Raw genomic sequence first — 13411 nt, forward strand, 5'->3', positions numbered from 1 at the left:
TTGCTTAACATATCAATAAATTTATTGCAGAAGTAAGATATTTACAAACGGTCCAAATTTGGCTAAGAATGCAGGGACGGTTTTGTGATGTCATCTCTAAAGACCTCTTTTTTTTACAGAGTTGTCTTCAATTTGCGCCGCTTATCGTCTACTAGCAGATAACAATGCATGAACTTGGCATAAACATGAAATGCATTGAGAGTTGAAGTCGGCTCTTGATCCGTAAGGTAAGGTGATGGAACATATAATAATGTGCTTCAGATTGATATCCAGAATATAAGTCTACTGCTATCTTGAGTCGATTCTTGATTGAGGCATTCTTTATTGACTATCTCATTGCTGATTTTGGCAGGGGCTTTGCGCCAATTCTCAGTATGTTAGGTCAGATCCAAATCGAAATACGTGTCACTTTATGCATTGGATGTGTATATAGATCAAAACAGGGTGTCATTACATAATGTAAATTATTTGAAATGTCCAGATCCCCTCCCCCACCGCCCCCGGGTGGTGGAGCTATTGGGCTTCCTATGCGCGTAATTTCCTTTGTTTTAACCTATTTTTCTTTCAGATGAGATCTTAAATTTCATCAATACCTTTATATAAAAAATCTCTGATTTTTATGTTATGTTGCTTTCTAAATTATTGTTTTGCATGAGATGTTGCTCATTTGTTTTATCATTTTGCTTGCATCTTAAAAATGTAAACTGAAACTGTGGAACATTACAATTACAATTTGAATTATGCCAAAGTAGGCTTATATCTTCAAATTAAATGTACCTATAAATTGTTTAGTGCCCAAAACAGCTTATTTCACTTAAATGGCAAATAACATTTTTTTTAGATAGTGTCAGATAAAATGTTATTGTTTTTCTTCTAGTTGTTTTTTAAGATTCAATACCAATATCACTGTTAAAAGTGTTTTTAATGTCATTTTTGATGCTAAAGATTAGATAATATTATAATATTTCTGATAGGTTTTTTGTGTTGTTTCAACCATGTGTTCATGAAACACAATGCTTGCCCAGTTTAACCAACAAATTATCAGGTTAACTGTTAACATGTTATCTGGTAATTGATTACCAAAGGAATGGCACTAGTGATCCTGCCATCACACCGCTATTGGCACCATTTGGGGCACTTTGGGCCGACACCTCCGTGCTCCACCCCTGGTGCGGCCCGTGTCTGGGACTGGGTCACGCGGAGCCCCGGCGCCCGGCGGCTGGCCGCTGTCACCATGGCGTGAGGCGGGTGTTTACGGTGGACGATCAGCCGCCGGCCGTCTGATCCGGCGACTGGTGGTATCAGAGCGCTGCCGTAGCACGCGCTGCCGGCCGTCGCTCACCGCCGACCCGTCGGTCCGTCCCGCTGAGGTGCGTGGGAGATGCCCGGTGACGTCAGCGACACCTATCAGATCGGCAACCACCACCAACGGACCAGAGTCATCGCCGGTAATCTGTGTGTGTACCCGGGCGCGAAGAGACACCTGAACCATATGTGCACTGTGCTACTGCTCTTTAGGTGTCGGCGTTTTCTGTGACACGCGCAGTGTGCGTGTGTACGTCTCGTGATACTCGGGTCTCCACTGACTGGCTGTGCTGCCACAGGTGACGGACGGGTTGCCGCCATGGAGCACGGCACCGTGGAGGAGTGTCTGGAGGAGTGGGACTCGCTCACCGAGGAGTACAAGGCGCTAGAGGTGAGACTGGGGTCATTACAGGGACTCGCTGTTCGAGTAGTCGAGGCGCTAGAGGTAAGCCGTCGTTTTTATATACTCTGGGTAAGACGCGGGTGGTTGAGATTGGGAACTGGATAGCGGGACTCGCTTACCGAGGAATAGATACAGGGCGCTAGAGGAAAGACAAGAGATGATGGGGACTTGATAGTCAGAATGAGACTGAGGAATGCAAGCCGCTAGGGGTGAGACACGGGCGGATGGGGACGGTGGGACTCGCTCACAGAGAAATACAAAGCACTTGGTGGCTAGAGACTGGGATAGAACCCATAGAAGGGATGTCAGACGCAAAGGTGGTCACTGGTCGGAGGTTCAAGAGATGTTACTGTTGGACTGCCCGATATATTTTTACGGTTACTTCGCTTTTCGGGGCGCTACGTTTGCACTGACCGAGACGAACTGACACGTAAAGCAATAAGCTCATGAAATTTGTTTGAAAGTCGTGAAATTAGTTTTGATCGAGCCAGATTTGGGGCGATACTGGCAACTGTTTTGTACATTTGTATCCCTAAGGAATTCGTTAGTCAACAAAGCTGCGTTTTGGGCGGGCTCAAATCGTGTTTCTATTTTGCTATTTCTATTTTATTTTCAACCATGCAAACTACACACGAGCTGTTCGAACGTACGAATTGAGAGTACAATTATGCGGCTCGCCGCTCGGATACGGTAAAATAACTTCGCGCAATCTACAGGGTGTCTCAAAAGTTCGTTCACACATTTCCCATGCCAATAAAGCATATAAGAACCGGCCAAAAGTATAAGGTTTTGGTGTCTGTGTGTACACCAGACAAATATGCATGCTTTGACAACTGATTAAGAAGGTTGGAAACCAACCCCTTTGCTGTATCTCCAAAAATATTTGCTCATACCGATTTTTGTTGCTCCGTCAGCTGCCGGAGGCTGATAAAAGGTTACCAGCTTTCAAGCTCTTGCAGGGGAATCCCCTGCAGTTTCTGCGTCGGATTTAGTTTTGACTAGCTCCCCGGCAACATCTGATTTTCCCTGAAAGCCGACAGCTTGCATCGACACCATTCTTGAGTATTTTGTAGGCATTCTCTGGCGCTAACTCCTTCATGAATGACTGGCGCCGACATCCCAAGCGCCATTTTCCTTTTCAAAACGACCCCAGTCCTGAACAAACGGTAAGTGCCAGGAGTAAATTTTTCGCATCATATGGTAGCAGAATGTGTCGGACGTCTGTTTCTCAGACACATTGTGCAAATTTTGCAAATTCCAAGCGCTCGTCATTCCCCATGCCAAGACCTTCGCTCGGTTGCGGAGTGTTTTCCTCGGGAGATGTTCTGCTTTGTAAACGGCCCAAACCAGTCCATCGTGTGGTTTTATCGGGATTTTGTGTTTAAAAGAAAATTATTCGCTGCAGATCTGCCTCTTGAAACTTCGTTAGATAAAATTGTACAATAACTGACACTTTTGGAGGGTCAGGTGTCCTTGGCATTGACGATTTTTGTGTTATTGTCCCCAAAAATTAGCGTTATAGATATAATAAACAATTTTAAATTATAATTTGTCTTTATTTTACGATGACCTGCACTTTTTGAAAATGGGTAACCTCTGTCTGTGACCGTCTTGCCAGTTTTCAATAGTTATGACCGCATTTTCAGCTGCTTTCCGGAACACGAGTCTGCTGTCGTGCGAGGGTCGTTCAAAACGCCGTTAGTCTCGCATGGTTTCGTCCTTCAAAAATTTTAGCCACCGTTTTTATGAGATGATCATCATGTTGCACTCATCCTCGCCGACACTTAGCCATGTGTCATTTCCGACTTAACCATTCCCATTACTCCTGAAACAGAGAGTTTCACAACATACCCGACTTTGCAACCTACATTTTCGTGCCTGACCCATGGTCAGAGGTGAACCCTTTTTGTGAGCTCATGAAGGGTCGAATGCACTTGAAAACAATGAGACTGCTTGAGGAAGGTTGTCACCAATGCCCATGCAAAATTTCGACTGTTAATTTCTTGTTGATTCAGAATTATTGACAAAAAAGCATGGCTGGTACCTGTGAACGAACTTTTGAGACACCCTGTATGCTCGGTATTCCTGTGCGCGGGTGGTTCCTCTAATCGTGTTACGTGGTAGTACAGTTTCACTTGCACACGGTTTTCTTTTGGCTGGAAGAATACTCTCTCTGTATCGTGGCGTCTTTTACCTCTTTTCAGTTGCGATGTCGACCGTCTCATCTGTATGTAAATTGACAAAGGTCGTTAGCAGTATAAATGCAAATGACCTTTATGCAAAGGCCGCTGTCCTCATGTGGGCTGCAGTGCGGTCATTGTAAGTTTATTGGTGTACTTTCTTACGCCATGTGAAACAAGAAAGTGACTTTTGCATTTCTTAACCAAATGCCGCTCTAGACATTATCTTTTTCTCAACGTAGTTCCCTCCGTGGTTGCAAGCGGCGCAATCACTTGCAAGTGATACAAGTTCGCGTGCCATGTCGCCCTTTGTTCCTTTCGTCGCTGGTGGTCTTATCCACGTCTCATCTGCCGGTGCCCCTCACCCCGGGTGGTCACTGCCGCTCAACGACCGCCCGGGGTCACTGGGAGGGAGCCCGCGAGCCCACTCGGCCGGGTCAAAGGTCAGGTGGTCCCGGGGACAAAGGTCGCCGGGGGCGTGGTGCCGACCGCCGCGGAGTAAGTGCACGTGCTGCAGGCGCATGTGGAAAATTTGGTAGCGTTCCAAGCCGAACCGGAAGAGAAAGCTTGATGCCTTGATGAGCTTTGTCATATTTACCGATTCAGTGATCTTCAATGGTTTCCAATGGGTATATGTCGTGAGGCCGGTGGAAACCAACAGCAAATGAATCCTATATAAGAATCGGCGATGCATCATATTTCCGGCACAGCTCGGTACAAAGTCCGTAGTCGCCAACGTACTCCCTATCATCGATTGCAAAACCGCAGTGCATCTTCGCATAATCAAGATTTTAGTACCAACAGTTACCCTGGCTCACTGAGGGAAGAATTTACTGTGAGTGAATGTCATGTTTTGACCCCGTTAAGGATCCACCTCTGATCTAGTTCGATTTGACGTGTAGAATTTTTTTCGTATGTGACTGATCCATAATATGACCATGGATACATGACTAACACTTGACCCATCTCTCCATTTTAGCGCACACTCTGGTGAAGCTATTAAAATAGTGGCATTGGTTCATTCAGAATAACGTCTTACGTCCCTGCCATTTTTTATTTTTTATTTATTAACTGAATGATTACTTTATTTCGGTCTATCAACTCTGTTGACTGATATTCTTATATCCTCAGGCGGTGCACAAAGAGTACCTGGATCGGCTACAGGAGGTGAACAAGCTACAGGCGAAATGTCTGAAGAACATCAACCACCAGCGCTACAGACTGGGCATCATCAACAAATCCACAAAACGGTGAGTGTCGTCGAAGAAGCTACCGAACGGTATCATTGACCAAATTGATTAATTGAGTGAACCGGGTGAGCATCAACAAATCGACCAGTCGGAGTGACCAACCGATTACTTTCCGTGCAAAGCTTTGTTTGGTATTGCCTAATTTTTTAAGAACGCGATGTGATCTTAAGGTTTGTGGACTAGTTTTATCTTTGTTCACATTCGAGGATTTCGCGACGATTCGTATTTTTGGCCAACTAGTAGTTACTACACATTTCCCAGTCGTGTAACTTTTGTGGCGGCATACTGCGCGGGTTTCTGACACTTCCTTCTGTATCATGCTTATAACAGGTTCAGCTCCAGTGCCAATGACCCGGAGGTTCAGATAAAAGCGCAGGACCTGAGCAAGGACCTGATCCGGCGGAAGGCGCAGCTGTATCAGATGGAGAACTTCCTGCCGCGCGAGAACGACGTCTACCTCAAGGTCATCCTCGGCAGCGTCAACGTGTCCATACTCAACAAAAACGACAGGTGTGTTGAGTTTTGGGTGACACCTTGACACGCTGCTTAGGTATAAAACATAAAACTAACTTCGTTGGGATTGTGCCGTAAAGCGGCGAAGGCAGACTCAGGGAGGATGAGGAACGAGTAAACTCAAATTGTGCTTAGGTCAGATATCATTTGTGGTTATGTGATGCTACGTTTTATGTTCGACACGATGTTTTGAATTACCGGAAGCACTGGCAAAAAAGTGTGAAGAGATAAAAAAAGCGTCCCCAAAAGTGCTGCTGTCTTCGTGACACTGTACCGAGATAGTGTGTGTCCGGTGTACTGTGCGGATTACGAGCTAGGCCCAATCTGAGGAGTCACCGGTCAGCCAACACCGCCACTCAGATATGTGGTAGTGTGATCCGACATGTTACGCAACTCATCTTCAGAGCGTGAGATCATGTTTTACTATCGCGGAGATTAGGCGGTACTAGAACGTGTGATATGGACGAGAACGGACGTCCGAAGACCACCGTACTGATTTGATAAACTTAACGCGAAGGGAATGAAATGTCGTTGAGTTTGGAGGCTTGATACAGTGATGCAGTAACGGATGCGCTATTTAATTTGTTTCGTTGTCCGCGAACAGGAGCGAATGACTAAAATATCGTCAGTTTTCACACAATCAGCGCTAGTTGCAAAAAGTGCCAACCTTCATTACCTTCCAAATACTCATTATCGGACTTTTCCGTCGACAGGTTCAAGTACAAGGACGAGTACGAGAAGTTCAAACTGGTCCTGAACGCCATCTCAATGGCGATAGCCGTGACGAGTCTGTTCTTCCAAAACAGGTGAGTAGACGCAGAACATAAACCCTTCTGTAGACATGCGAATAAATTATTAGGAGATGTCTACTGCCTTTTATTTTGGTAAACAATTTTAGGGGATGTCTACTCATACTGCCTATTATTACGAGCGAGCGAGCGCAGCGAGCGAAGTGAGTCTTTTCAATATAACGGAAAAATATCAGTATGAGCGGCCCGGCCCGGCCCGGCCTGTAACGCTTTTGAGAGGCTTATATGTATCTCAGCAACCGCTGGACCGATTGGCCTGCGGTCTTTTTTGCTGGGTAGCCCCATCCCTTCTACCCCGTAATTGACTACTTTTGATGCATCTCAGTGACCGTCGTGGCACGTGCCACGTGAAAAGTCAAGGGTGTTCAAGCTGTTTTGCAAAAGTAGTGATTTTGAGAGGCTCATGTCTCAGCAGCCGCTTGGGCGATTGACTTGCGGTAATTTTTATAGGGTAGCAGCATCCCTTCTACCCAAAATAGGATACTCTCGATGCATGTGGGTCACCCCCAGTGCACGTGCAAAATACAAGAATAAGAGGTGCCAAATTTGTTCCCGTTTCAGTAACTCGGTAATTACTGGGGCGATTTCGCTGAAACTTGGCATACAGGTAGGCACCCACCAGGCAATGCATTCCCATGTGTTGCGGTTAGGGTGCTACTGCACGTGCGCACGTGCAGGGGGCGTTTCCAGATCTCGAGAACGGCTGGGCCGACTGCGCTCAAATTTGGTACACGGTTGGGGACCGGTTAGTAGGGTGCCGTGCAAAAGTCAGTTTGGACCCCGTTTGCACGTGCGCACGTGCAGAATGCCGCTTCCAGATCTCAGGAACGGCTGGGCCGATTGCGTTCAAATTTGGTACACCGCTAGCGACCGGTTAGAAGGGTGCTTTGCGCAAACCCGTTGGAAGTACCCTCTGGCCCTTCCGCACGTGCAGCCTGCAGGGCTCACCATCTCGCTCGCTCGTTCTTCGCCCAAAAGGCGTTTTACTGGTTTGGTAAAAATCTCATTTTTTTACTAGTCTCATGTGGTAAAAAATGATGTCTTGATTTACTCTAAGTATGCATTGTGCTTCATATCCTACTTATGGACGTGCCCTTCTGGGTTTGAACATTGAAATCTACACATTACCCACGGAGTGCTGCTACCCCGCCGTGACGCTCCCTCGCCGTGTTCCAGGATCCTGGACCTGGTGTTCATGTTCATGCTGGTGTGGTACTACTGCACCCTGACGATCCGCGAGTCGATTCTGCGGGTGAACGGCTCGCGCATCAAGGGCTGGTACCGGGCGCACCACTTCATCTCCTGCGTCCTCTCGGGCATCCTGCTCGTCTGGCCAGTCGGCGAGGTCTACCACATGTTCAGGATGCAGTTCAACATATTCAACGTCTATATATGTGAGTTGGGAGGAGTGTCATGTGAATCCCTTGTACACCTTGTGTCATATAATACGTTATGTACACACTTCTCATCCAACATAGCTGCATTTTAGCTGAATCATAATTTTGATCATAATATTTTACGCAAAAAGCCGCAATTTCGTTCACTAACATTTCAATAAAGAAGTACTCCTGCCTCTGCGTACAATTGCATACGCTTCTAGCTACAACATTTAGTGCTGTTTTGCGGTTGACCCCAAATCGTATCGTTAGTTTCCAAAGTCCAGCTCGAGTTGAGCCCGGGAGGCCAGTTTTATAAACAGTGCTGACTACTGTTTAGTGTTTATCCGCACTTCTGGTACGTTCCGGACGGCGATCGACCAAACGTGGGAGGTCGTCAAAGTTCTGAGTTCGTTTTTTTTTTGTGAGCGAGGCACACCAAATAGTCTATATTCAGTGTTCGGTTCAGTGGTACTCATTGTGCGGAAATTCCGTAATATGGCTCATAGTCATAATAAATCATATCTAAACTGTTTTTCCTTTTGTGTGTGCCTCAATCTAAATGACAAATATTGTGTACGTAATGTTTGTTGACACCATTCTGACGTAAAATAAACATTAACTAGCTAGCGAAGTTCCTAAACGAACTCTTTATAAGTTCAGACCATGGGCGACGGGATTTCGATTTACAAGGTTATGCCAACTTAGCTAACCAATTGCAGGCACGGATAATTGTGTCGCATCCAATGCAGTCGCTGTTCTGACCTGCCCGCCGGTGCCTTCCCGCAGCCTCCGTACAGTATCTGCAGTTCATGTACCAGCGCGGCTGCCTGTACCGGCTCAAGGCGCTCGGCGAGCGACGCGACATGGACATCACCATCGAGGGCTTCCACTCGTGGATGTGGAAGGGCCTGACGTTCCTGCTGCCGTTCCTCTACGTGGGATACGTGTTTGAGTTCTACAACGCCTACGCGCTGTACCAGCTCAGCCTTCACCCGGAGGCCACATGGCAGGTGGGTGTGGAACAAAGTCGCGCAAGCGACAAGACACCGGGGTCTGGCGCTGTGGTTCGTGCAATGTCCGCCAGAGGCGCGTACAAACCGCTCGGAGCAGGTGGCGCTGGCGTAGGACAAAGCTGCTTGGGAGAAGTAGTGTGTTATCATATGTTCCCATCGCTTGCAAAGTCGGGTCGAATCATTGGTGGGAAGATCGTGGATATGGTTGTGTGTACATTAATGGTGCAAAACTCCTGGTCAATAAACAGGTCATAATCTATACACACGGCGCAAAAGCGCTGCGGTCAAATAGCCCTCCGTCCTGCTCGCCCCAGTGCTGCACTTTTATCCGTAGTGACCAGTGTTAAAAAAGTTCCGTAGTAACCCATCGTTTTATGCCATACTGAATCGTTCTGTGCTGTCTTGTTGGCAGGTGTGGGCGCTGAGCGTACTGTTCCTGGTGCTGGCCGTCGGAAACACCATCACCACGTCGCTGGTGATCCGGCAGAAGATCAAGGAGGACTGGAAGCTCAAGTACCGCTTCACCAGGCTCGACAAGCACGTGTGGACGCACAAGAGCCGCAGCCGCGCCGTCTCCCTGTCAGCAGCCGACGCCGGTGACCGCGGCCGGACAAAAGGTGGGGTGATTGGGAACCGAAACCGGCGCTAACGGTTAATCACTGTCTGGACCTAGGCTACAGCATAACTTGTTCAGTTTTCTTATCACTTTCTGTATGACAGATTAACTATCATTAGCTGATATATCTCGCATTTTTAAGTTCCATATAAATAAGCCAATTAGGTACAAACGCCAGGGTTATTTGGCGCCCATCTCGGCCGAGGAAGCATGACTTCTGACTAGTGCCATTGTCGCTAAATTCAGTTACTTTTTTGGCGCTCGCCTACAGTGGCTCCGATGGTCTAACATCCTCCCTGTTGTTCTCCACAGACCAGCTGGGCAGCCGCGACTCTGCCGAGTCTCTGGCCAGCACCCAGTCGGAGGAGGGACCCTCTGAGACGGCCAAGAAGGACGACTAGATCGGCCGCTCGGCCCCGCGCCCCACAGAGGCTGTCGCGCCGGTCTGGCGACTCCGGCGCGTGTGCAATGTGCATCCGACCCAGCTGTGACTTAGTCAATGTGTTATGCGATGGTGGCTGTCGCTAGGGGGGGGGGGAGGGGCAGAACTGTTATAGTGTACTTTCGATGTAACACCAAATTTAGGTGGACCTCCTCAAGGAAATAAAGTATTTGCATGGTGGCAATCTTTGTCTTTCAGGCACTGACTGCTGATCAAGGTGGTGTGGTGAGATGGAATACCTCTTGCAGGCTGACTGAGCAATGTATTCAGCTACCTATGTGGTGGTCCACCTAGTAGCTTGCTATTGAAAATAAGCCTGCTGTCTTTGGATTGACCTTTGTCATTACATGTCAAGTGACAAAGGGTCATTCGTTGCCAGCAGCATCTGCCCAATCCTCAACATTTTGAGAGGCTGCTACCTAATTCTTACCTTCTTACCTAGAATGTAGGATAAGAGGCAAGGGAGCAAATAATAGCTAATAGCTTCATAATGTGACTGCAGCTCATGTGTATCTGGCAACATTGCTAAAGGTTCACAAGTTATAAGTTGTGAGCCTCTGGCAATCTTCACTGAGAATCTCAATGAAAGCATGTGTGAATTCAAATATGCTTTCTTAGATATACAAAAACTAACAATTTCGGAAAGTGTCCTAGTTCAACAGTTTAAAAAAGTGTAATGGTCATGTCTTCTATCAAAAATGGAACAGGTTTGTTTCAACCAAGGTGGAACATTGGGAGTCTGACCTAAAACTGCAAGCTTGTTGAATGAAGATGACTTGACAGGCATCTTCAAAGATGCAAATCATATCATCCAAAATATCTTATGATTAGTGTTAAAAAGGCACACATTATTTAAAAAACTCAATCCACCAACATTCAACAATGTTGATGTGGTAGGTATGTCATGTTTGATGTTATTTGTTTCATCATAAGGTCTTGCAAGGGCATCATTTCAGTTACACACACTCCAAAACTGTTGGGTCCAATTCTATTTTAGCTGATGAAATAGGTATTCAGTGATAATGCCATTGTGTTAATAATTTCAGGGGGAATAGGAGGTGCAGCAAAGATACTTGTGTTTCATGCATTTATTTCTAAATTTGAAATATTATGGCTTGAATATCAAGGGATGGAGATATGAAAATACGAGTGCCACACTTACAATGTTTACAATAGGCAATATCGTCCGCTGTGCCCCATTCCAGAAAAGTCATCTTCTCGTACCTAGCCTTGTCCCATCAGAATTCAAATTGGAATGAAAACGTTTGGTCAATCCAGTCGGTGACACACCAGGGAAATAAGCTAAAATTAGAGCGCTCTATTTATTGCTTCCGCTACTTCACCGTCTCCCATAGGGTCCTGTGTTGAGCTGGTGTCGAGGCTCTAAAAATGACGCCGATTTTTGCACCCATCTCACGAAAACCGCTCGGACCGCCTGGAAACTAATTGTTCCGCTCTAAAAATTTCATGATCGACGGGAAAATGAACGAGGAAAAGATTGGTCCTGAAATAATTCTGAACTCCCTGTAGAACATATCGAAATATGGCTGCAAACTAGGAGCATGTCAAAATCGACAAAACAATACAAATAAACTTACTGGGATTTTTTTATTTTCCATGCATCTGTGTATGAAATCAGTCGGTTTTTCGGAAAGAGCATCTTCTGTTTAATAAATAATTCCACAATTGCAATCGAGAAAAAAAAATATTTCTGCTGTGACAGCAGTTTTGGCATTGTGCCAGTAGTGTGGCGTGCGCGGTGCTGCGTGGTCGTCGGGACGGAGTTGTGAGTATTTTCGGTGTTTTAAATGGTTGATGGCCATTTGAACCAGCTTTATATTATTTCCTACAAATTTTTGCATCAAATTATTGCTTTGAAAGACCATTGAAACCCCTTATCTCTTCATGAAACACGATCAAATCATCGTCGACGAAAATGGCGCGGGACCCCATGTGCGTTCCGATCGAAATAAATCGTAAATTAAATAATATTCGATGATAAGTATCATATTCTAGCGACACATTTTCATAAAATAAGGCATAAACTTTGCAAGGAAGTCAACATTGGATAATTGGATTCTTATTTTGCTCACATATCCTTGTGTAGTCAAATGGCTCAATTGTTAGATAAATGTAAGCATATGTTTTGGCTTGATGTTTGCTGTGAAACCACCCAGCCACTTGCTGGTTGAGTGGTTTTCTGATAAGTACCTGATAATTATTTCTCCTTTTCCTTAAAAGAAACAAATTCTTTTCAAAGTAATCCATTTTTAGGAAAGGCGACTTGCTCATTGACATTTCATGTTCTTGTTTTGTTATTGCTGGCAGTATTTTGATACAATAATGCAATATGAATTTTTTGCAATAATAAAGCCTAAGACAAACCTAGTTAATGCGTCAATCAAACACCCAACCGAAAGATTGTGAGTCCTTGTGACGTGAAGTAGAATATTCTATGAATGTGTTATATAGAATATGCCAAATTTTAACTTAATTTATTATTTGATACTGATAGCTGAGCATGTGAATTATGCCACAATATAATTTCATTTTCTGGTTTTGAAATATTTTACTTCAACAAATGTAATATACATGGAATACATGTTGTTATGTTGTGTTAAAAGTTTAATAACAGCAAACAGAAGGGGCTGTTTCAGCAGATAATGTTTGTACCTTATGCGTTACCTTTCTTTTCTGCAGGACCATGCTTCCGCTGGGTGGTCGACATTTGCCTCCTGAAGAAGTTGAGCAACATGAAGACCACCAGATGAGGTGTCTGCAGTTCATGTGGAACTCTGCAGACTACAAGTGTTATGCCAACCACAACCAAAGTGCTGTGATCATGGAGGCATGAACCTCATGACAACACTTCAGATTTGCAGTTGTACCAAAGTGTGATTCAAACCACCTGTGGCATCTCACTCAATGTGTGAACAGTGTGATCATTGTGCAGTGTTCAGCTGCAACTAAGACATTTATTAGTGACTTGTTTTGCAATTTGCCACCAAAAGCATTTTTGGGCTGGCTGCTGTAATTTGTTGTGCACTGCGCAATAGTGGTAGTGTTTTGTCACTTGTCAAGTTGTCAGTTGTGCATGTTGCATGTTTCTCTTCCCTCGGCCCTCATTATCAGTTAAGTGGTGAATTGGCATCACTCAGTCTCCCCAGATCTCCATTGACTGTCTGTCAACCACCTAACTTGAGATGGTATTTGCTAATAGTGTCAGAAAAGAAGTGATTGTAGACATTTTTAGGAATATGAGCTCCGTTTCATGCGTGTTGCATTGGTCATTTTGTCACTTGTCCCATAGTGTAATAAATGGAAACTGTTGTTCCCTTTTCAAGGTACTCGCGGATGCAGAAAGCGTTGGGCCTAATTATTAAACGCACCCTTCTATCAGCGACGCACGAAATCGACAAATATCATCCTTTTTAGAGCAGGAGGAAACGAAAACTTGTGAACATAGCTGTACCTACAACAGTGCATAAGGAATTGGAATTC

At 45.3% G+C, this 13411-nt stretch overlaps 1 protein-coding gene across 2 annotated transcripts; it reads left to right on the forward strand.

Annotated features, from left to right (window-relative positions):
• Positions 1-57: 57 nt before the first annotated feature.
• On the forward strand, positions 58-10094 carry LOC122383933 (transmembrane protein 120 homolog). 2 transcript variants are annotated; one of them, XM_043370817.1, is made up of 9 exons: positions 58-227; positions 1605-1696; positions 5020-5138; positions 5469-5648; positions 6365-6457; positions 7637-7854; positions 8626-8849; positions 9265-9469; positions 9781-10094. In XM_043370817.1, the coding sequence occupies exons 2-9, from the start codon at positions 1625-1627 to the stop codon at positions 9867-9869; spliced, it is 1200 nt and encodes a 399-aa protein (XP_043226752.1). In that variant the 5' UTR covers positions 58-227; positions 1605-1624; the 3' UTR covers positions 9870-10094. The 2 variants fall into 2 exon arrangements, with proteins under 2 accessions (XP_043226752.1, XP_043226751.1); XM_043370816.1 differs by lacking the exon at positions 58-227 and adding an exon at positions 1190-1370.
• Positions 10095-13411: the final 3317 nt, after the last annotated feature.

The sequence above is a fragment of the Amphibalanus amphitrite genome, unplaced genomic scaffold (assembly GCF_019059575.1).
Source record: "Amphibalanus amphitrite isolate SeventyFive unplaced genomic scaffold, NRLGWU_Aamphi_draft 000177F_arrow, whole genome shotgun sequence".
Lineage (NCBI taxonomy): Eukaryota > Metazoa > Arthropoda > Thecostraca > Balanomorpha > Balanidae > Amphibalanus > Amphibalanus amphitrite.